The 23,920-nt window shown below is 41.2% G+C and overlaps 2 protein-coding genes across 5 annotated transcripts in view; one reads left to right on the top strand and one right to left on the bottom strand.

Moving 5' to 3' along the window:
* The window catches only part of hspb11 (heat shock protein, alpha-crystallin-related, b11), a 35,469-nt gene that overhangs the window by 7,935 nt on the left and 3,614 nt on the right, over window positions 1-23,920 (top strand). The window contains exon 6 of one of the 3 annotated variants that reach the window (XM_079564147.1): window positions 21,027-21,200. The exons of the other annotated variants lie outside the window; for them this stretch is intronic. Coding sequence (XP_079420273.1) covers window positions 21,027-21,052 — 26 coding nt within the window. The 3' untranslated portion in view covers window positions 21,053-21,200. Of the gene's footprint in view, window positions 1-21,026; window positions 21,201-23,920 lie in introns of those variants that run through there. 3 annotated transcript variants of the gene reach the window in all.
* Window positions 98-23,313, bottom strand: lzts1 (leucine zipper, putative tumor suppressor 1). 2 transcript variants are annotated; one of them, XM_079564111.1, is made up of 9 exons: window positions 22,677-23,313; window positions 9,643-10,009; window positions 8,217-8,330; window positions 4,102-4,255; window positions 3,336-3,712; window positions 3,093-3,251; window positions 2,470-2,598; window positions 1,608-1,802; window positions 98-1,106 (listed from the first exon to the last, which is right to left on the bottom strand). In XM_079564111.1, the coding sequence occupies exons 2-9, from the start codon at window positions 9,877-9,879 to the stop codon at window positions 636-638; spliced, it is 1,836 nt and encodes a 611-aa protein (XP_079420237.1). In that variant the 5' UTR covers window positions 9,880-10,009; window positions 22,677-23,313; the 3' UTR covers window positions 98-635. The 2 variants fall into 2 exon arrangements, with proteins under 2 accessions (XP_079420237.1, XP_079420238.1); XM_079564112.1 differs by lacking the exon at window positions 22,677-23,313 and adding an exon at window positions 12,586-12,942.

The following is a 23,920-nucleotide window of genomic DNA, read 5'->3' as shown; positions in this document are numbered from 1 at the left end:
AAATACATTCAATGAACTGAACTTAGTTGAATTATGAAACACGTACATTTACTACCAAAAATCTTATCAATATGTGGAGCAGTCTTCATATTCTGTGTGTGGCTGGGGTTCAAACAACTACAGGCTTTTTGAAATACAGCTATTACTATATATTTTTTTACTGACAGACATCCTCTTTTTCACATTTATTGGGGGCACTCTTTAGACAGTGGGAAGTCAAAGCAGTTGGAGAGAAAATCAAATGTAACATAGAAAAGATAACCTTTTTGAAAAAGGCAAGGAACCGCTCTGATGCCGTGCAGCGAGATTCATCCTAAACCAAAATAATAGTTTAGTGGAGGAATAAGTTCTATATGTAGCAGTTTGTATATTATGGAGGTAAAGTGTGATCATTAAACATGAGATTACATGCATTTTTGGAACAAATTTAAAGTCTTAGGCATTAAGACTGAAGAGAAAAAATACATTACTTGGCAGTGTTGAACAGTGTACATAGCTCCTAAATTCACGTAAAATAGTTTCTACCCTGAACAGAAGTGTATCTAAAAACTGTGAATCTTAAATAATTTGTTATCCAACTATCAGTGTACTTGACTTCTAATCCTGTCAGCTCAGTACTGCTTCTGCACGTTTGGTTAAATCTCAGTGGCGATAACATCCTCATAGGTCTGTAGGGCTGAGCAGTATGGGATGTCCGTGGCCAGTTCAGCCTTAGCCTCCAGTTCAGCTGTAACCTCTTTGAGCGTGCTCTCCAGCTCCCTGTTCTTCTTGTGCATCTGCAGGTAATTCATCTGCAGCTGTTTCTGATATTTAATGACTTTCTCTTTCTCCTTATTCCACGTCAGTCTCTCTTTCTCGATGCTGATGGACAGTTTGTCTTTAGAGTCCCTCTCGTGTTGGACCTGCTGCCGGAGCAAGTCCATTTCCTCTTGGAGACATTTGTCGGTTTCGGTCTGGACAGGGGAGGGTGGCTGTTGAGGTGTCCCTTGTTCTTTGGCTGTAGAAAGATCCAGTTTCAACACCTCATTGTCGCTCTCCAGTCTGCAGACCTTCTCTCTCAGCATGTCCGCCTCATTCTTCTTCCGCTGGAGCTCGTTTTGGCACACCTGAAGCAGCAATAGTCATATCTGTAATAGGGTCGAGACAAGCCTAGGGCTACAAAACAAGTCAACAAATATGGCTTTGATGTGCCCAGAAGACACATTTTTTTTTTTTCTATTTTATTTCAATGCCTTCTATTTTTTCTGCGGACCAGGAATCTTTTATTGATGACAAAGGATGCTGCTGCAATGATTAGTGTGTAATGTTAGTCAAACCAAAGAGCAGAGCAGCAGAACTGGAAATAGCTGAGAAAACAGTCTGAACCCATATTGATGATGCCAAGGTTGGACAGGCCGCCTTGTAACTACAGAGAGACACGGCTTGGCTTTATTCATTTCCAAGTATACCACTTAACACTATATCAAATTGATATTTCTCGGCGCGAGTATTACGTGTGCATGAACAGTCAAGGTCACCGGGACTCATCACAGCCCAGACATGTGTATTCAATGACTGTGTGGGATTCTTGTTCAGAATTCTTTCTACCATATGAGCGGAGTGTATACCTCTGCCTCTCTGGTGCGTGCATGCAGCTTGTCCTCGTGGTCGCGGCTTCGTCTCTCGAGCGTCTCCATCTTGGTGCTGACGTCCTTCAGCAGCGCTCGCAGACTGAGTATCTCATTGAGTTTTTGGCTGACATCGGCCTGGCTGTCCCTGAGCTGTTGCTTCAGAAGAAAGATCTCCCCGGTCTTCTGACAGACCTGTGGACACGCAAAAAGTCAAGAAGTTCTTGAGTGTTTCATTTCTCATTGCCATGACAACGGGCATCACTTCAGAGTGGACCCAAGGATATATCTGGTTTGTTGATAGCCTGATGTTTTATGAATAAGCATGCTGTATCTGTTTCTAAAGTTTTTGCATCTGAAATTCTTTTTGTGCTCTTGCATTCTGACTTTTTAACACCTCAATTTCAGAATCTCGGTATCCTCCATAACTAACTACTGCAGTGTCTTCTATTTTCTTGCTTCATTGCTCTGTGAAATTCGTATTAATTACTGTGGAGTGCTTGAAGCTAGTGTGTGAAAAGGGCTATGATGCTTGTCGTGTATTAACACCTTCTAAAATGCAGTTTAATATTAAAGTCGCGAAGCAAAGTCAGCCAAAACAGTTTCACTATTCAGAATATATTTGAGCTAATGCTTGTGTATTTTTAAATCATTGAAAAACAAACAGAGAATTTGGATACTCTCGCTCTGCAGTATGATTTAATGCCACTATCCCAATTTCTGCCACCTTCATCTGCCGTCGGCTTGAAGCTAATAATTGTCCTCATTCAAATAATAGTTAATATCCCTTTTGAAATGGTATATTAACAACTTTGTAAGTATTTTTTGTCATCTGCGTAGGTCCCATCAGATGATGACCCACCTCCCATTGCGTTTCCTCCAATGTGGGGGCCAGTGTGCTGTGCGTCTCATAGGCCCGTAGTCTCATCTCCATCAGTTCTTTTTCTTGATTCAGTCGAAGCACGTGATCCTCGAGTCTCTGCTTTTCCTCCTGCAAAGCCACACAAATGTCAGCGCTTTCAAGGTTTTGCATTCAAATAACATCATGAGCTTAGTTGATGAAATGTACAATAAGTAAAGATTTTTTATGTTGAAAGGTTAAACATTTTCATTTAGAAAATAAATCCAAGAAATACAACTTGATGGGTCGAGCAATATTAGGAAAAGAATTATTGATGTGAACTCTTTGACTCTCAGAATCAATTTGCATTAAGTAGTTGGAAGAATCTATAGACAGCATATCCTACCATACAGTCATTATTATCAGGTATTTCAATGAATAGACTGTGTACAGTAAATGTGAAATATATTTGTGCTTCTTAAAATTTACTCTTTAAGGATCTTTAAGCCAGCAGTCTGAAAGTGCCACTATACTGTATGTGTGATGAAACCATATACAAATAGAGATTGTGACCTGTAGAAGGAGTAGATACGAAAAGACAAGATTATTTTGATCTCACAATGGAGAGATTTACTTGGACTGACCTGTAGCTTGCTGACCTGCAGTTGTAGAGCTTGTGGACTTCTGTTTGCTGCCTGCTGCATCCAACACTGCTGCTTCAGGCCTTCGATCTCATCTGCACAGTGCCTTTGCCTCTCCTCAAACCGCTGCATTGCTTCGGCTCCTTTTTCCTCCAAACCTGTCTGTTTTTAAAAGTCACAGATGCTCAGTTATATAATAAGCCAACTTTCTTCACCCGTGATTGGGACACAGTGATTTGATGTTACCTGTAGCCTTTGCAGTTCGCTCTCTCTCCCCACAAGTCGGTGCTCCAAATGTTCAATCAGCGAGTCGTCCACAGTAATGGGCGATCGAATCCCGCCTGTGGTTTCACTCAGGGGGCTGGACTTATCTCCGGAGCGCAGGGAGCCATTAGCATTGGCACTGGCCTTAGACACAGGGCTGTTAAAGGCAGGGGAGTAGCGAGAGTCCGGACTGACATTAGTGCCATTAAGCCACGAGGGGAACGTGGGTAGCAGTCCCTTGCTGAGGCTGTGTGCGGCGGGCGAGCTACTGTCCCGTTGTGAGATAGGGCCCAGGCTGTCACCAGTACTGTGGGTGGGCAGAGAGGACATGGAGTTCCGTCCTGAATCTGAAAGAGTCCCTGAAAAACAATACAAGAAACAAATGTCGAGAGACTGACGCAGAATTAACTAAATCTATTTCCATTTCCAAAAGAGTTTGATGGCCCAGCAGCATCTCTCAAAATGATTGTCACGTTGATTCATTTTATAGTAATTTGCCCAAAGCACAGTTGCATTTTTGGATCATTCCTTCTTAATCACCAAATTTGACTGAAATGTTGAAATGCCTGTTTTTTATTCCTTCTCCACATGCTGTTAGGAAATTTAGTCATTACCTTAACTGAAATTGGAAGTAATTCTTTTTGGCAATAAATATTTTTCTTGCTGTCTTTATCCATTTCATTTTTAACACTTCATTATTTGTATCTTAATGGGCGTAACATTGCTGCTGCATCAAATAGACTAATACCTGAGAGGTTCTCTGCCTTTTGCGTGACATCTGGACTTGTTTTCTCCCTGGGTGCAAGGATGCGGTCCAGGCTTTTGTGGCCCGTCTCCGTGGAGCTTGTATTCCGGGGCACAACAGGCGTAAGCGCACGGACCAGCGGCTGCTCAGTGGAAGTCTGTACGAGCAACAGAGGAGCACAGTGAGCCACATTCTCCTCTCTCCTCTTTGTCCTCCATTTTGCCTTGTAAAAGCAAATAGCCTTGTACTGCGAAAAGCCAGCACATCCTAAAACTTTAAAGTGCTTTCCACGGAGATAAGTGTTTTTCATGTACGGGGAAATCTTTACAATGAAGCGGCTGGATCTTTTTCATCCAGTGCTGTCTTTTTCAGAAGCAGACACAGCCAGATGAATTGCTCCACTATGGAAGCTGTCAGTGTTGGAGCCACTAGCAGTATTATTGTGTATACAGTCAGAAAGGGTTGAGACCTGTCAAAGATGAACGTATGACCTCTGATCCAGAAATAAAGCATCCTTGCGGCACAATGTGAGCGTTAGTAACAACTTAGCTTAGTGATTGCTAATCCCCAAAGCCTGAAGTTTTGTTCGATCCCTAGCTGAGCTTTTCTACAAGAAAATCGTCTCCTCTCCATATGTGCAGGCTGTCCTACCACCGGAACAAATAGGTCTCAGGTTGACTCACTGCACACTCAGGACTTAGTACTTAAACTCTCTGATCTGATTCACAAAAATCTGTTGTGTGAAGCTCTTTACTTGATGTTTTCAAGCAGGCAAAAATGTACGCTAAGGATTATAGACCTTGACACTAATTTAAATATGATGGTTAGAAAACTTGATCAAAGCATCCACAATACACCAAGCCTTTATTGGACTCTAATTGAGATCATACGCCATAAGATTATACCATTATAGTTTGTTGACAGCCGGCCACAATGTTCTGCGAGCAACGTTAAAAAAAAGTGTGGGAGAAGATATGGAACAACTTTTTTTGATTGATCTGTCACTATTCTTATACTTGTATGTACATGATTAGAGATGCACCGATCCGATACTGGTATTGGATAACGGAGCCGATACTGAAAAAAATTGGGTATCGGCTACAAATATCCGATACTGAACCGATACCGAACCGATCTCAACGGCTTAAAAACACAACCTTTACCAGGCTGTATGTCATTGAAAAGCTAAGAACCAGGGGAATTCAATCGCTGAGTTACGTATTTTGATCGCCGTTCAAAATGCCGCGGTTAGCATCAGTATGCTAAATCAATGCTAACGGAAACTAGTCTAGAAACTATGATAGAAATACTTTAAGCAGCCGAATAAAATAAAATCGACAACTGCTGAACCCAATTGTTTGTATTTTAGTTTAAGAAATAACTGATCTAACATATTTGTAATGATTAGACCACTACATGTTGCTAATGTAACCTAAAGCCTGTCGTATACCCAAGGATATATGATCAGTAGATATAATTGATAATTGATCCGTAATATTATGACAATTAAATATGACTTTATTGATCATAAAATGGAGAAAAGAGTCAATTCAGTTTTTCAGCCAGAGAAAGCCACTTTTAAGAAGTATCGGTAAAGATCGGATATCGGCAGATACTCAAACTCCAGCATCGGTAGCAAAAAAGCTGGATCAGTACATCTCTATACATAATCTAACACATTTTATGATCTTCATTTCCTTGCTCTGACAATAAAGTGGAAATTATGTGGGGAGTGGGATAAGAGATCAAAACCATCAGTCATAGCCAGACCATCATAATGTTTTGGCCCAATTGTGGCATGAGTTGATTGGAGGAAGCACAAAGATAAACTTATGTCGCAAATGTCCCATCTGTGCTGTCCAGGAACATGACTGTGCCTTCCCCTCTGCAGCCTGCTCTGCCCCTCTCCTCTATCCCCCTGCTCCCCTCCACTTGCTGTCTGAGGGGAAGATGAATAGCCTCTCTCTGTGATATTAATAATATGAGCTACTGCTGAAGTGTTGGAGCTAAAGCTTGTGAGCTCAGCATTCTTTCTCTCTGACTTCATGACTGGGATGTTCGCCGCTGCTTTGCCGTATTTTTTCTTCTTTTTTTTTTTACCTCATTCTGACCTGTTCTCTCTGAAGTCGCTTCCTCTTCCTATCTCTTGCCCCCAAGGAATTAAGACGCATTGAAAATTTGGCTCAGTATTTGTGAGATGACTTGTCTGACACAATCGACCCAATCTGTGTGTATTCGGTTGTTAATTCACTGGCCAAGGTTCAAGGCAGATTATGAAGGATGTCCCTGTCTGTTTAAAAGTGTTTGCAGTTTCCGGGTGGCTGGAAGAGTTTATGTGATTTTGTAATGTTGAGTAATTTTGGTTTTAAACAGCTGGAAAAAGCTATCCAGCTGTATTGTACATTTGAAACTAAAAATACATTTGGTCAGAAAGGAATGATATGAGAACTAATCCATGGTTAAGATTGGATAAACATTGAGGTGCCTTGCTTCGAGTCTGTCTCTGGCCTTAATGACATAATGCATATTAATGAGGTGCTCCGTTACCTTCACCATAAATACGGTGGCAAAAGTGATCTGTGGATCTCAACTGGTGCTGCACCATCTCAGCCTTTAAAGTCGAGTCGCAACCCCATGAAAATGGTCCCACTCCACTCACTCCACTGGCCAAAAGAGTGCTTTCCAAAATATTTCACCAAATTTGAGATTGACAATTGTTTTATAACTTCTTGACTTGTGCTTTCATTTTAAAAGCAGCACTAAGTAACTTGTTTACCGTAATAAATCCTTTTTGTTGTCCCTCTGGGGGTAATACAAGTGTTAATGGGATGATTGGGGGTCTTTCATCTCCCCCTGGTGTCTCTGGCCAGAAAACCACACTTGCAGCTTTTCTGCACCGGGTCGGAGGCGCAATATACACTAATGGAATCACAGAGAAGAAGCTAACAGGCTAACGGGCAAAGCTAGTATTTAAAAGCCAATATTTAAAGCCAAGTTTGAGTGAAAAAAAATCTCTCCATGGATGTACAATATCCCTCTCTCCCTTTGTCTTTTCTGTCAGCCTTGTGTTTACTCTCACGGACAATTAATGAATAAAAAAAACATAATGGCCTCTAGGGGCATGAGTTACTTAGTACTGCATTAATTTATTCAAGATAAAGAAGTGCAATACTCAGTTATAATGTTTCGCAACACTTTTGCAATATATTGAAATTGCAATACAAATCATACCAGCCAAAATGTATCATGATACGTATCGCACCAGCTTCATATAGTTCTCTGGGGGTTGCTTTTCTGGGCACTATATGTCTGGGCTTGGGACCTGCCCTAAGATTCTCACGTTGTAGAGTGGGATGATGTCATAATGTCAGGCAGGTGCCAATACAAAGGCAGTTTTGGAAAGAAGTAACTGACTAATGTTATTCCTCATCAGATTAAAAATCCACCATATTATTTTGGATGAAAGTCCTTTTCACTGGCCAAAATCACAAATATGTTTTTGAATATTGTCACGACTTTAAGACGAAAAAATTATTCGACCTTAGTTTGTATGTGCTGATAGCGGAGACATTGAACTTTGAAACAGTTTTTGCTTCATGTTGATTGTTTTAGTACTGACAGAGATATGGGCTATAATATGCACAGGACCCCCTCGTGATTTCCACCGTCCTGCACAGTAACCCCTGTGCTGTCCTTCCTCTCCCCTATCCTTTACATTCACAATTACTACACACAAATGAAGTGACAGCTCAAGCTTTGTTCATATGTTGTATTGACTCAACCTAACTCAACCTATTGACACATTTGCTTGTTTGTTGAGTGATTGCTTTCCCTCCTATTTTTCGAAATGTATCCTTGCGCTTAAATTTCAGCAGTTCTTTTTTTGCCTTCGGGGTGTTTTGTACTTTCAACCTTAGCCATACAGCTTCCTCAAAGAGAAAGGCAAATATCTGTTGGTATTATACATAGGTCTCATGAAAAATTCAGGTGTTGCTTTGTAAAACCCCAGCTTATGCTAACGGCTGTAAACAATCTTAAAACAAGGCGAAACCAAGCGGTATTCTAACGACCTTAAAACAATCATCATTGTTTTTTTTATAAGTACAATATTTACCAACCCTGTCTTTCAGTGTCCGATAAAGCAGCTTTGGTGTTGTTTCGTCATCTGTGTTTGAATCGCTCTCCTCCATGGCTGATCCCCTGTGCTGCATTGACCGGGGCTTCTGGCTTACCTGAAAGTTATGAGAATAAATGCATACTGAAAAAAGAACATAATGTACAGTACATCTTTGGTATAGGAATTCAGGTTCTGCACAGCCATGGTTTCCTTTTTAGGAACATAATATAAAAATGTTTTGTTTGAAGCCTTAACCCACACCTGAACTGAGCACATTTTCTCCAGTTTGGCTTCATTCAAATCTAAAAGCTTCTTGAAAAAAGCGCAAACGTATCGACAAAAACGAGGAGAAAACAAGGATTAAAACCAGATGAACAATATGAACCGATGAAATTGTGACAAAAAAGTGACAACAAAAAGAGCAACAAAGAGTTATAAAAACTCAACAAAGAAGCAGCAAAGATGTGACAACAAAAGCGATGAAAGGGCAGAAAAAATGAGATGAAACAGAACAAAGAAAGTGACGGAAAAGGTCTTAGCTTTCATATGAGGCTTTACACGTGGTCTATACAGGCTGTGAACTCCAGTCAAGAAGCTTTTAGATTTGGTTCAAGTCAAACTGGAGAAAATGCACTCGGTTAAGGCACGTGGTGAGAGGTTAATAAGACACAGTTGTGGACTGGCCATATGTCCTTTCTGGAAGAGCATAGAAGGGCCACTGGCTCTAGGGCCACTGGTCTGACCTCTCAATTTCCTCCTTACCGCTAGCCCCGCCTTAACCGAGCTTTACCCAAATCTAAAAGCTTAAAAGAAAAGCATCAAAATAGCGACGAAAACGAGGATGAAAGCGGAACAAAAATGTAACAACATAGCAATGGAGAAAAGCAATGAAAAAGCAACAATAAACCCAACGCAACAAAAAAGTACTGGCAATGATGACAAAAATCCGACGACAACGTGACAAAAACTTATAATCACTTTTGTAGGTCTTAGCTTTCAAATGAGGCATTACACTGTTGTTCTTCTGTCGGGAAGCTTTTAAATTTGGGTAAAGCTGAACAGGAGAAAATGCGCTCGGTTAACGCGGATTATGGAAGTGCGCATTTGCGCTTATTTGGGCCAGGCTGGTCAGAGTCCAGGTCCGTTTTTTAGTCCCAGTCCGCCCATGACTAGTATGCCCTCCTTCATCCCTACCTTAATATTTTACTCATATGAATTGCTATCAAATGCAAATTATAAATAAAACCCCAATACCTTTTGTTCACTTCTAATTCTAGTAACACTGGCCTTTTCTGTTGATACACAGGGGAGTCTTGACTGTATTGCACAGCGGAGCTATAGTCATTGTGCAGCTCTAATGTTCGGCTCTAAAGAAACAATAGCTGGAATTGGATAGATCTATTATACTGCTCTTTTTGCACATGTACCTTGATATAGAAGAAGTCCTCGCTGCGTCCCGACCGGGAATGGGACAGGCCTTTCGTGGGATAGGAGGAGGAACCAGGACTAAAGCTACACTTGAGCAGGTCGTCCAGGCTGCAGCCTCCACTCCTCCTCTGCTCACTGCTGCTCTCCTTCTTCAGCCTGGGCTGGCCTGAAGCTCTGCAGTGCTTGGCTACGTTGAGGCTGTGGTTGCCTGTGACTAGGCTACTCACGCTGCCCATTGTCCCGCAGGCATCAGTAATGCAGGGGGCGATGAAGGGGTGGGGGGCGGTAGAGGAAGTCCTTGTGGTCCACTCAAGTGAAGCAAACACAAGCCTCCTGACCCGGGAGCAGCTCTGTCCGCCTCTTCATCTGCACGTGCACATGAAGGAACAACACACGGCGGCACTTTATGAAGGAGCATTATATCAGTAACTCAGTCCAGACATGCATTGTTGAATAAGGGTTGTCCACATTAGCAAAACAAACAAGCTGTATGTCTTTGGCGCTCTGCCTGGCTTTGTGTGACTAGATTTATAGCCCGACTGTTGAATTAGACAAATAACCCTTTGGGCGCCCTTCCTCTCACAATTAGACTGCTTACGGCCGACTCAAGGGAAGAGCTGGCGCTGGCTTTGAAGCTCTAAGCAGTGCCACCATAGGCAGGAAGCCATGAGTATTTACATGTCGGCACTAAAGCTTCACTAGGGCTGCACAATATCATATCTCCAAATGATCATTTACCCATTATTTGATGATAAAGTCACTCAAAACCTAGAAGATTTTCAATTGTTTTTGTTGTTTTTGCTTAAAACAAGAACGCTTAGTAACGTACAAAGGGATGCACAAGTTCAGTCATCATGATTTTTCTGCTTTCCGTTTTTATTTGCTGTTAAAGACAAATTGCTTCCAATTTTCAATTTTTCTCGCAATATTCAAGACAGTTTTTCATATCATTTAGCTCTGGATTCAGCGAGGGATTTTGACTGTTCTGTCTTTACATATCCAACATTAATCAAATTGATGTGTCTTGGAAAACAATGTTCTGCTGAAATGCTGTTTTTGTCATGTAATATAATGTGTTGCAATATTGAGGTAGCGTTTAAATTTGGTATAAAAAAACAAGCTGTCATAGCTGAATGTTGTGTTTGTTTTGTTAAGGAGCTCGGACAAAATGAATAATTCATTACACTGTTAATGTTAAGGCCATTACATTCAAACACAAATCACTTTAACAGCATTTGGAAAACTCATTTGCTCTGTAATGTAGGGTTAAATATTGTGTGTGACCAATTTATAGCCTCTCTTTTAGTTCTCTTTCTGTAGCTGTTTTGCACTGTCTACTCAAAAGACCCCAGATGCTGCTAGTATGATATGTAATCCACAGGGGAAATGTCCTCCCCACAGTTACCACCACCTCACTGTGGGCTCCCCTAACACCTGCTCCCCTGCATTTAAGCTTTTTTTTTTTTTTTTTCCAACCACCCTGGCAACAAAGCGCTCGCTGGCAATTTTCACACAACCTTATTTTGAAGGATGTGTTCTCATAACTCTCGTAATAATTAATTCTTCTTGAGTGCTTGTCGTAAGAAATACATAATCGTCAGTGTCTGGAAAGATGAAAACAGAGGATGAGAGCGGATCGAGGCTGTCACTTTGTATTGGGGGGAAATGATGATCAGCGAGTGGAGACATGTAGGAGATAGGATTCATGACGAGGAAATAATAGGACTTGGACACGAAATGAGCAGCGTGAATACAAGAGGGAGGGAACGCACTGACAGCAGAGCACTTAGATGTAAACAGGAAGAAAACTTCACCGGGTTGATGCCTAAAAGAGCACACTGCCACAACAGTGTCAAAGTTTAAGAGAGCTTTGTAGACTTTTACAAAATTAAGGATGATCTGCACACAACAAAACTATACGAAGCTTGAGTTTAAATGACTTGAAATCACAATATTATTCATGTTTTAGTAGTGTTTGTTTCAGTAGTTTGAGATAGTTTGATATTTATTTCCTATGACCTACAATTTGTAGTTGCTTTTGTAACATTTCTGATTGGCTCAAATGTAATCTGTTCTGGGCCAATACAAAACAACATCTTAACTGGTTAAAACAGCTTATAGTTAGATTCATATTCTGATTTTAAGTCATTAAAACAAATACACATTGTAGTTCAGGGATAAATGCCAATTAAGTCACAAAATTTAAAGCCACACCGCGTAAAATTTGACCCAATAAATAAAACTGAAATACAAGCATTTATTATATGACAGATATTTTCAGAATTGAAAAATATCTCATAGATGTACAAATAAGTAAGTGCTTTTGCTGTGAGCGGCTCAACTCTCCTAAGACATGACTGTAACTTTACTGAGTGGGTACGCCTCCAGCTCGTCTCCATGGAGATGTGACTAAAGTCAGTAGAATTTTAGATTGAACTAGTTTAGGTCCTCATTCCAAATCCATTCTTTGATTACCCACTGTAGTAAGAGCATTTTCTGTGTCGAGCCGGTCATCAGGATGTTTTGTATTGTTGGCAACAGTATAGTCCAATATGTTTCGCAGTGTGCCTTTAAATTAGAAGAAAAGCATGATTGTTTTAATGACAGTTCTGTCTGATTTCCTCGTGTTGTGTGGCAGATGTTGCTGATGTAACACTATGCTCATGGATACATCATTATATCGAGGTACCTTTACTTTACATTTTTACTAAAAACACCAGCATTATTCATATACTTTTTTTTCTTCACTAAAAATGTATGCATGCATACCAGTGAACCGCTAAAGTGAAATGCTCTCTAATAGCGCTTCATTCTAATGCCTCTCCCATTGGGCCAGTGTTATATTTAAACCAATAGCTAAATTACCACTTCACAATCACTCACAGATATTAGCATTTCCATCTGACACCGGCTGAAGTAATGAAACAATAGATTTTACTTACTGCCTTCTCCCGCTAAGCATCCATCTTTCTCAAGGCCTCTGTGGTCTCATCTATTTCAGGTGCACAAACCAAAACGAGCTTGCTCTGACTAGGCTCTTGTTACCACTATCCCGGGACACTAAACTGTTTTAACGGGCTGGGTCTTTTTGGTGCTGTTTTTCCTTCCTGGCTTTGCATTATAACTGACATATACATTTGAGTGTGTACTGGTTGGGTGTGTTTTGGGGACCCAATGCTTTAAGCCCCTCCTACCTCCCCTGGGAACCCAGTGTACCGCATGTGCTCCCATACAACTGGCGTGTGCCGCTCAAGTGATTAACCGGCGGCCTTGACAAAAGATCTTTCACACCCCCCTCGTACCCCTGCCTTGCACTATCTCCCCCCCATGCATCGACTAACTGCATAATAAGCATTCATTCATTCAAACTCACCCCCTCCAAACCCATCTACCCCTGCCCTGCACCCACCCCCAGTGCAAACGCTACTCCATCTCAGCTTTCACTCATTGTCCGATGAAGTGTGCCGCGTTTTTTTTGTGTGTGTGTGTGTGTGCTTTTTTTTTTTTGGTTTTGTTTTGTTCGGATCTTTTGTGAGCGCGCTGACAAGTCCTCCCCGAAACAGGCCAGCACCATATTTGAGCGTTAAATAAATGACCAGTCTCCACAATGAGCGGCACTGGGCTTGAGAGAGGGAGTTTGATGGTGATTTACCACCGATCTACCCCGGTTCTGTTGTTGTGGTGTGAGGCAGATGACAAAACACCTCTGGATGAAATACAGGCAGGTTAGGACAGGGGAGATTTACCGAGGGAATAGAAAAGATGTGGACCTTAAGCGCCGCAGCCACCTCTAATAGAGATGAAGGGGGGGGGGGGACTTGATCTAAAGTGTACAGATACAACCAAATACAATTGCTGCAAGAGTGAATCATGTCTCTCCAAACTAACGGGGATTTGCTCATTGAAATTGGTTGTTATGCACTTTACGCCTGATGAACCATGTACTTTTTGGCTCAAGACTCTTTGCGGGTTGTTCATGACTCCTGGCAGTATTTCAATTTGCCCACTCTCATGACAGACTTACTTGCTTACCTTCATAATTTAGATTTACTTGAAGTGACTTTCCGTCTTTGACCAGATTAGGCAGGCATACAGTGTTAAGAGGATTAAGGATGCGCAGTATTTAATTGGGGTTAACAACAGCAACAGCAACAACAACTATGAGATCTCGAAATTTCTTGCGGCAAGCGTAGTAAATGACCTTACTATGATCTCACAAGCTGTACACATGGTTGCTTCACAGTTTGCACCATGTTGCATCACACTTGGCTAAAAGTCACTTTTTCCTGATACGTTCTCTCGACCTACTTTGAGCATCATTTATATGGCCAACCATAATCCAGTCCAAGTCTTCATTTGTCTCCGTGCGCTCCTTTGTTCAGCGTTAAACAATGAAGGCGTCACCTTTTTCTTTAGAATATTTCACCGCTCTGAGTTGTATAAACCTGGCAAAAGTTCTAGCCGCATGGATTTTTGAGCGTTGTTTCACTGTCTGGAGAAAGAATGCATAGGAGTGAGTTTGCGTCAGGCCCCAGCTGACCCGCCTGATACTTAGCCTTATCCCATACAAGACGACCATATGACACAACGACCCTTCTTCTCCCCCTTCCTCCCCCATAACACGCTCAAATACAGACAGGCAGATTCAACAGGGCCATGGCCAATCCATTATCCCAGCCAGAGGAAGGCAGCAGCGGGCTACAGCGGCCTGGGATTTATACCTGTCTCAACAATGACCGTGAAAGTCCCCTCCGTCACACTGTACTTCGTCCACAGGGCCACGGGGACAGATGGCACCGCGTTAAATCTCACTGTCTGTATGGTAATTTTCAACAGATGTACGTGTAATCCATCCAGTTCAATAGGTCTGTTTATTTGGGTCAGTTCGGGACAGCTTAATGTCCATTGTTATGATATGCGTACACAAACTTTGTAAGCTTTTGCAGAGGACAAAAGTACAGAGCTCGGTCAAGAGTGAGTAGAGGAGGCTTGTTTTAGGTTTATGTAACTAAAAGGTTCTGTACCGTGATTTTTGTTTTGTTTATGAGAGACAGGAGGCAACCAAGAGATTTGCAGGTTACGGCACAAAAAGCTACTCAATGTATTTGAGTAACGGGCTGAGGTTATAGCGAGTTGATTGTAAGTCCAGTTAATTAATTAATTTGTTTTTTGTGCTTAAAACTCATCATCATCTCATCTATATCTGTGCAGGCATGTTTACTAAAATGTGCAAGTTTAAATTCAAATGGTCCATTCAAATTGTGCTTAATGTATTAAAGAAGTGCATAAAGGAATGAGACACTGCAAAGAAACTGGTCACACCATTTTCTTTGCAGTGTCTCATTCCTTTAAAAAACAAAATATATATATATATATTTGTAGGAAAAGGGGCTAGACGCAAGTTAGCCATTTTATACTCACTACTGCCACCTCAGGTCATATGTGTAACTGCACCTTCTATATTAAGCTCGTGCATGACGGCAATTCGGGCCCGAAGTAACAGTTTTAGTGACAGTGCAGGATTTTAGAAGCAGTTGTGGTGAACAGGTCTGGGCTCATTCTACACATTAGGATATTATTAGAACATGTAGGGGGAGGAAAATACTTAATTTTAACATTTTTAAACTCTGTATAGTCCCTTTAAGAAGACTTCACAATAAAGAAAACAGAAAAATGAGATTTGACAGTGAGCGGCACAAATAAAATGATCTAAAACAGGAAGAAGTTGATTTTGGGTGATTTGTTATTGCAGGTACATTAAATAACATTTCTTTACTGTGCCTGAGACTATGGACAGACCTAAGTGGACATAGATATTCTTTTAAGTAGGATGGATCATTTAGATGAACGCACTTGAATATGAACTGCAGCTGATGAAAATGTCTTCTAGCGGTAAGTGATAGCCAGTTTAAAGAAGAGTTCATTTCACAGTGATTTGTTCTTTATGGACACTGAAGGATGAACCCACAGATGCTATGATGTATTACAACCAATGAATGTATGCATCTGAAGTGTTCTGATAGATAAAGTCCGCATAACTAAGTATTGGCAGATGTAGTTGTGACAATTCTCTTCCTGATGAAAAGAGTAAAGCAATTAACTGATGAATATAGAATTCTCTCTCTCTATCTTTTTATGATTCAATCGATATGAATTCTCCACATTCCACAAGCTCTTCTCTTTGACAATATGAATGAACAAGTTATTGAATTAAATTTTTTTTTTAAAAATCCATGGAGTTGAAACCATCCATCACACAAAAGCAACACATCAATTCAAGTTCCCACGATTCAACACTGTATCCAATAGGTCCAATAGGTCTTCTAGCATCTCATTGCCCTGGGGATATTTGCTGCAAATATCTCGTAGCAGCAAACTGTGGTATTTTTTCTGCTTTGTATGCAATGAAAAAGCCATATATCCTCTTCACCCATTTTTTATTTGACTTTACTATTGATGAAGGACATGCGTGCATTGCATTGTCTATAGGGTAATTGCAGGGCACGGACTATTTGTAGCTGTTCGCAGTGTGGCAAATGTTGCTTGTTAAGAGTGTTGCCTGACAGTGCAGACATCCAGCCACAGCAGTTATATAATACATACTGCAGGGGTTACCGCAATGATTTAACAATTTGAGCGTTCGTAAATCTTAGCCTGCAGATGCAAAGGAAACGCAGCCAATATCAAAGGAAAGAGCTTGTACCAAACAGCTCTGATCCCAAAGGCAGACGGGTAAATGCAGGAGAGGAGATCTGAAATCCGTCTCCCTGTCCATTCACGGCACTGATGAGAGAGATGAGATTAAAATATGAACTCTGCAGCACTCACTGTAACCGATGCTGTGATGCAGCAGAACAGACACTTTCCGTTATCTCAGACATGACAAAGAGAAATTAAACTCCAATTACAGTTGCTTCCATGTTTAAGGGTGGTACCTCACTAAGGACTGATGTTCAGACTGAGAAGAAGAAGACATGATCTCATAGTATATGAGATGCCCAAGTGTTGTTGTATCTTACGCCAAGGCAATATATTCCTTGCCAAATTAATCTTTATAAGTGTCAGGTTGTAAAGGAGTTCTGGATCAAGCGACAAAATTTAACCGCTATTGGTAAAAATCCATGATATCAGTTGCCAACAGGTAGTGTCATTTCTAGAGTGACATTTGCCAAAACATGAAACAAACAAACAAAAAAACAACTCCTCCAACTGACGGGTCACACTAAAGTTGCTTTAATGCAGGGGTAGGCACGTTTGATGGAGGGCTGATCTGATTGTAGCCAAAAGTAAAACACTACTTTCAACAATTGCTAGTGATGTACATCAGATATGACTTTACTGGGGTTCGCTGGGACATTTTGAAGGAAGTTACAGTATTTTTTCCACATTTTTTGTTTTTTCAAAAGGCATTGGATCTGATATGTGGAAAGTTATTTCTGAAAATCATCATTAGGGCCAGAGGGTCTATGCTGGAGGGCTGGATCTGGACCCCAGGCCTGATGTTGCCTACCACTGCTTTAAAGTGAACTTGAGTATTTTTCAGTCTTGTCTTTGGTTTTTACATTACACATTCAATGCAGGCAAGAGTTAGCTGTAAAAGCAGCAGTGGCTCTATTGCTAGTTTTGGAAGTAATTGGGTTTTTGCAGACAGCGCTTTAACTAATACGAACCTTTACTGGAGTATGATCCATTTCCTCTGGTTTTAAAGTGTGTTCACTATAGAATGACTTTTCTGGATTTCATATCTGTCTGCCTGACTGCCTCTCTCTCTCTCTCTCTCTCTCTCTGTCTCTCTCTCTCTCTCTCTCTCTCTCGCTTTCTTTCTTTCTTTCTTTCTCTTTCGCTCTCCGTCTCTCTCTCCATCTTTCTTTCTGTCTCTTTTTCTCTCTCCCTCTTTCTCTCTGTCTCTCCCTTCCTCTCTCTCTTTCTTTCTCTCTCTCTCTCTGTCTTGCGCTCTCTCTCTCTCTCTCCATATCTCTCGCTCTGTCTCACTCTTTCTGTCTGTCTCTCGCAGTCTCTCTCTTTCTCTCTCCCTCTTTCTTTCTTTCTCTCTCCCTTTCTCCCTCTCTCTCTCTATTCCTCCTCTCTCCCCTCTCTTCCCTCTCTCTCTCTCTCTCTCTCTCTCTCTCTCTCTCTCTCTCTGTCCTATCTGTGCATCCTCTTTCTTTATCCTCTTGTTGTACTCTCTCTCCCTCACCTTCTCCTCTCTTTTTCCCTCTTGTGTCTTATTCACTCAGACTCAGAGTGGTGAAGATGAGTAATGTGGCCTCCAGCTTAACATCAAGTGAGAATGAAGTGTGGGCCACTGACAGCCATCTATCTCTGCCTCACACTGACCGGACACACACACAGATCTGTGCTCACAGAACCGACTAGTGGCAGCTAATTGAGTAATCCTTTTAGTGCATTGTAAAAGAGATTGAGCGTGAATGGGACTCGGGAGCTGAAGAGCAGAATAGCAGACACTCATTACTGGCCTGGAGTGAGGAGATGGGACACCAGGCGCGGACCGACAAAGACTGGCAAAATGTCTGTGAAAAAGGCTTTGGGAGATTAAAAATGAGCAATGAAATGTGACTTGAAAGACAGAAATGTGGTTATAATAGAGAATCTTCATCATTGCAGACAGAAAAACACAATATTGAATATTAAAAGTCTAGATGAATAATGAAAATATATGATGAAGGTATTTTATGAAATTTGTATATAAATATTTTGATTTGATATATTTTTCATCCATCAACCACTTATCTGGTTAATTTTGAGCAATGACACGAAATATTTAGAGTTTGTTTTTTGTGCTGAAGTGGTTTGTTCCGGTACAGTGAGAAAAATGTTAATTAATGACTGCTTTAAAGTTTATTTTGCTAAAACTTGCTCAGACCACATTGTGATGCAAGCAATCATTCCTATGAACAAGTGCAATTCTGTGTTCTCCATAGACTGCAAGGACCATTTCCCAACAAATATTGTCCTTTGTAACGTGCTGATAAAAATGGCTTTCACATTTATGAGTCTAAAATATTAATTAATGGTTAATTTGGCATCGTATCTTCTATGGGCAGCAGCCTCATCTTTGACATGGGGAGAGCTTTTAGTGAAGAAGCCCCTGGTGAAATTAGATTGTATTCACTTACTCACATGTGTGCATCCGAATGAGACGTTGGGTCGACCTCTGTGGGACTGCTCAGATAAGGCGGCTGCACGGCGCTTTGGCCTTTTATTGCCGGCCAGCTACTATTTCTGTAGTACACGCATTTGCATAACCTTGGCAGCTTGAGCACAGAGGGAAATGTATTTTTAATGGGGCTAAATGGGCCTTTAGCGCTGTGACAAGGATGGGAATTGATGCTTATGAATTTAAGGAGCAGGAGCAATTAAATATCAGAAATCCCCTATTATTCCTGTCTGTCTGGACAAGCATTTATCAAGATGGGATAAGTTATTGCCTCGTCATTTACCTTTATGGAGAGCTCAACATATCTTGTGGACGGTGCAGATCACTGGGCTGTACAAGATCATAAATACTGTATTTACGTACAACACTTTTATTCTCCCAATAATGAACTTGGAAAAGCATAAAAAAAATCAATGTAGCATTTTAGGCAAACCTTGGCCAAACATTTCATTGGACTGCCTTTACCTTTGACTACAGCGCACATTCGCTATGGCATTGTTTCAAAAAGCTACTGCAACGTCAAAAGACTTCAGCTTCATACCTGGCGTAATAAGTGGGCTGGACAGGGGCTGGACAGACAGTCAGACACCCATAGCGATGTTATGAACAGCAGTGGTCCCTTCCCAAATTTTACCTCCTGCAGACCGCACTAGAATATTTTCCACTACGGCTGGTGTGGGGGGTGCACATGCTGGTGTTTTGATCACATTTCCACAGCGTGAAGCTTGCCCTGCGCTCTTTAATACTGCTGCTAGAGCTGGCAGTGTTTAACTCACAGTTGGAGAAATAGTTTGTAGTTTGTGCGAGCGCTTGATAAGGTGCGTGAGCCTGCGTGCAATGTTAATGCAGAGAAGAGGAGAGCGAAGAGGAAGCGCTCTTTGTTGTCAGCGCCCCTCTTTTGTCTAAGCGACTCCCTCAGGCTACCAGCGAAAACACTGGGGCACCGTTGTTTGAACGCAAGATACCAACATCATCTTGAGCACCGCTGTTGTTGGAAGATTGGGCCCCCCTCTTGTATTGATGATGGGAGAGTGTGACCACAGCCTTCTCCAGCACATCCCAACGGTTTTTATTGAGGTTAATATCTGGACTCTGTGGTGACCAGTTGATGTCTCTCCACGAAACACTCTTTCACAACCTGAGCCTGATGAATCCTGGCATTGTCATCCAAGAATTTGCCTATGCCATCAGGGACGATGAAATACATTGATGGATTAACCTGGTCATGCAGGATGTTCAGGTCATCAGCTGATCTTATTCTTTGGGCGCATAGTGTTGCTGAACCGAGACCTGACCAATTGCAGCAACCCCAAATCATAACAGTTAGTTAAATCCAGGGGGGCCTGGCAATGTGCGTATTTACCTTTACCCTTTACTGGTGTTTCCTAAAGAGAAAGAGCCACTTAGTCTACAACTATTGCATGTCCTTGTACATGTCTGCGCAAGTTTCTTCTGGGTGCTCTAGTTTCCCACTAAAAACGTGAGGGTTCGAGTTGCAATATGTCTTGTAGAAAGCATCTCCCTCCCCTTCTTTTTCTGTGAATTCGCTGAACAGCACCACCCACGCACCATCATCTGCCTTTAACACAGTTGTCTCTCTTTGCCTGTCTGTCCGTATTCTCTTTGATATGGGGTGACATGGATACAGGTAGGTGGGAGTATAAAGAGTTCTCCCCTGGCAGTGACTGAGGCCCATTGACCCGGCAAGCTGAGCACTGTGATAAGGCTGTCATTCTGGAGCATAACCATCCTCCCTCCTCCTAATCTGCTGCTCTGTACATGGATGTGTGCGTGTATACGTATGTGTGTGTGTATGTGTGTGTGTGTGTGTGTGTGTGTGTGTGTGTGTGTGTGTGTGTGTGTGTGTGTGTGTGTGTGTGTGTGTGTGTGTGTGTGTGTGTGTGTGTGTGGAGGGAGGAAGGCACAATTGAGCTCACTTTCAAAGCTCTGTATCATTAAAAAAAAATATGTATGACCTAAGAGATACCTGTGCTTAGCTCCAAAATAGAAGCCCTCTGAGGTAATGCTGGCAAACTCGTGGGAAAGTGGCAGTTTTTGCGCTAAAGATGATAGATATAGATGTTTAATACCAGTGTTTAAATAGATTAATGCCTAGTTTTAATCGGTATTAGTAAAAATCGTGCAAGTAGCAACAAGTAATGCAACAAAAACCTTTTTTTTAAGGATTCTTTGGCCTGTGTATAGATATTGGGGAGGACAGTACGTGGTGAAAACATTCAGTAAATTGTCAGAGCCAACCACAACACCGAGGCCAGAACGGAATACCATGCATGTGCACACCAGCCCTACCCACTTCTCTATCAGGCACAACTACAAGTTATTCAACTACGAATGCTGCTACTTCACGTACTTCTTCATTACAACAACCTTCACAACTACGTACTTTGATACAATAACTAATCAGATGTCACAATGTCATTGACAAGAAAGAGTTTGCATTTGCAACTTAAAACTCTACCATCATGTTCTCACAGCGATTTTCTCTCATTACATCATTGTTAGCGAGTATGAACAGGTGCTGGCCACTTCCCATTGACTGTGTCACCAACACAACGTTCCATACAGTATTTACAATCTGCACATGTCCCAGCGGCTGCATGTTCCCAGGTGTGTCTACGTGATGCCTGTGAATGGCCAAATTATGCCCTTCAGATATGACACTTTTTGTTGGTGTCTATTAAGCTAAACAGCAGTTTGAGTCAGACAATGATAGGCTTGGGCACATCAAGGTGGACTCACATAATTCCTTGCTTCTTCGACCAACCATTTCTAGTACAATTATTGCTTATTTTCCACTATTACTGAGTGTTGTGTAACTCCTAAGCAGGTATTTAGATGATCAAAAAAACAGTACTTTATCGGTGAAGGTGCAAATCATTACACGAGATTTATTACATTCATTTACTCAGCATGATATTTTCGTAATCTGTGTCATCCTTTTAGTTCTTTTATAGGGTTTTTATGCAGCAAAGCCTAAAATAATACAGTTTTTGAAGTTGTTTTCTTATGCCAGAAGCTTTAACTGGCATAGCTGCCTCCATACAAATGGCAGGCTTTCATCAAAAGTATCTACATGACTTCTGTATCCACTTCTATGATGATCTCTTAACCAAGCGCATTTTCTCCAGTTCAGTTTTACCCAAATCTAAAAGATTCTTGAAAAAAAGCGTCAAAATCACATCAAAAACGAGAAGAAAATGAGGATGAAAACGCAACAAAAAGTGGCGAAAAACGTGACAAATGAATTACAAAAACGTGGCAAAAATGCGATGAAAAAATGATTTTAAAAAAGTCACAAAAACACAAGAAAAAAGTCACAAATATATATGAAAAAGTGACAAAAATGCGTCATTAACGCAATTAAAAGAGCCCCAAAAGTCGATGAAAAAGTGGCAAAAATCCAATGACAACATGGCAACAATGCAAGGTAAAAGATCCCATTTCGCTCAGTTTTGTAGGCCTTAGCTTTCAAATGAGGTGATCCACTGGCCAGTCCAGTCAAGAAGCTTTTTGGGAAATACTGAACTGCAGAAAATGTGCTCTGTTATGGTGGGGGTTAACAGGTTAATATGTTTCAATCATTTGTTACAGCAATTCATTCAGCACAGTGTCTTCCATTATGCAATACGTTTATAAGGCCAGACTTATAGGTTTATCCAGGCTTGGGACCCACAACAGCTTTACACACAGACACTGGAAGTTGATGTGTCTAGGTCATTTTCTGTATATATTTCCCACATTCCTAAACCTAGACCAGGTTTATTCAACATGCATGAGCTAAAGTGTTCCCCACAGTTACCTCTTGTCAAACTTATGAGATCGTAACCGGCTTACCTCCATGTCCCGTCGGCCAGTAGTTACCAGTTGTATTCCCAGGCTGCAGAGATCACAGTGGACTGGCCAGCGCACAATGTAGAGCAGTTTAAATCGTGTAAAGTTCCACCTCGTTGCTCTCCCCCCTCCGGATCCAGCCTTGTCAGTCCGCCCCGTCGCCCATAGTAAACTGCCACATTCCTCGACATGCGAGCTCTTCCTCTCCCTGCACTGTCCCTCCCACCTCACTATCCTCCTCCAGCTTCCACGTGCATTTCTTTTTTTCTCTTTTCAAAACAACTTTTAACCTCATTTCTCTTTGTATTTATTTGGCAGTGTTCCCAGCCGCCCCATTGATCTCAAGCCTTAGTATGTGCCTCTGCATGTCCACATACAGTGATTTCCAGTTAATAGCTGGGGCGGTTCTGTGCCCGTGGCCTTTCCAACCAGAATAATACACTTCTAATAAGGCGTCTTATATAGGCTACATGATGTAGTGCAGAGGCAGGAACAATAGCATGAGTCACTGTTATCAAACGGAGCTGTACAAGAGAGTCCACTGATTAAGTGCATAGAAACACAACCATCTATTTGCTTTTGGAGTTTGGATTACATTTGTTTGTTCACATTGGGGGAAAAATGAAAGTGTTCTGGTTTTAGAAAGAGAATGAAACTCCTATTTGTTACAGGCAAAAAAAACTGTTTCATATCACTACTGTAAAATATAAATTGTTAACGATTGAAAGTTTCATTTTGGTTTTGAATGTCAGTTTAGTGTATAAATTCTTCATGATTTGGCCCCACAGCCCCTGAGAATGTTTGTGAAATCTTGTGACGAGGCAGGACGTAGAAGCCTCCTCCAGAGGAGACTGTTATGTGAACTTTAGATCCTCTATTTTTGGACAAAATTGCTTCTCTGTAAAAGCTGCAGGGATGTGGAACTCGTTGCCATTAACTGTTCGAGAGAGTAGCACCATGCAACAACTTAGCCTGAAGAAGTGGTTGAAAGTCGGTCAGATTTGTGATCATTAGCATAAAACTGGTTAATCGGGTTAATGTTAAAAATGACCAGTAGATTAGTGAAAATCTGTAAATAATTGGAATTGCAATTAAATAATAATAAATTAAATAATACTACTACTACTAAGAATAATAATACTACTAATAATACTACTACTAATAATAATAAATACTGTATATATGCATTTGAATGTTTGTTGGGGTGATCATTTTGCTGGTGCTTAAAGAGTATTTTATATTGTGAA

The sequence above is a fragment of the Gobius niger genome (genome assembly GCF_951799975.1).
Source record: "Gobius niger genome assembly, chromosome: 1".
Taxonomy (NCBI): domain Eukaryota; kingdom Metazoa; phylum Chordata; class Actinopteri; order Gobiiformes; family Gobiidae; genus Gobius; species Gobius niger.
The sequence above is the reverse complement of the archived record's forward strand: the minus strand, read 5'-3'. Positions and strand labels throughout refer to the sequence as shown.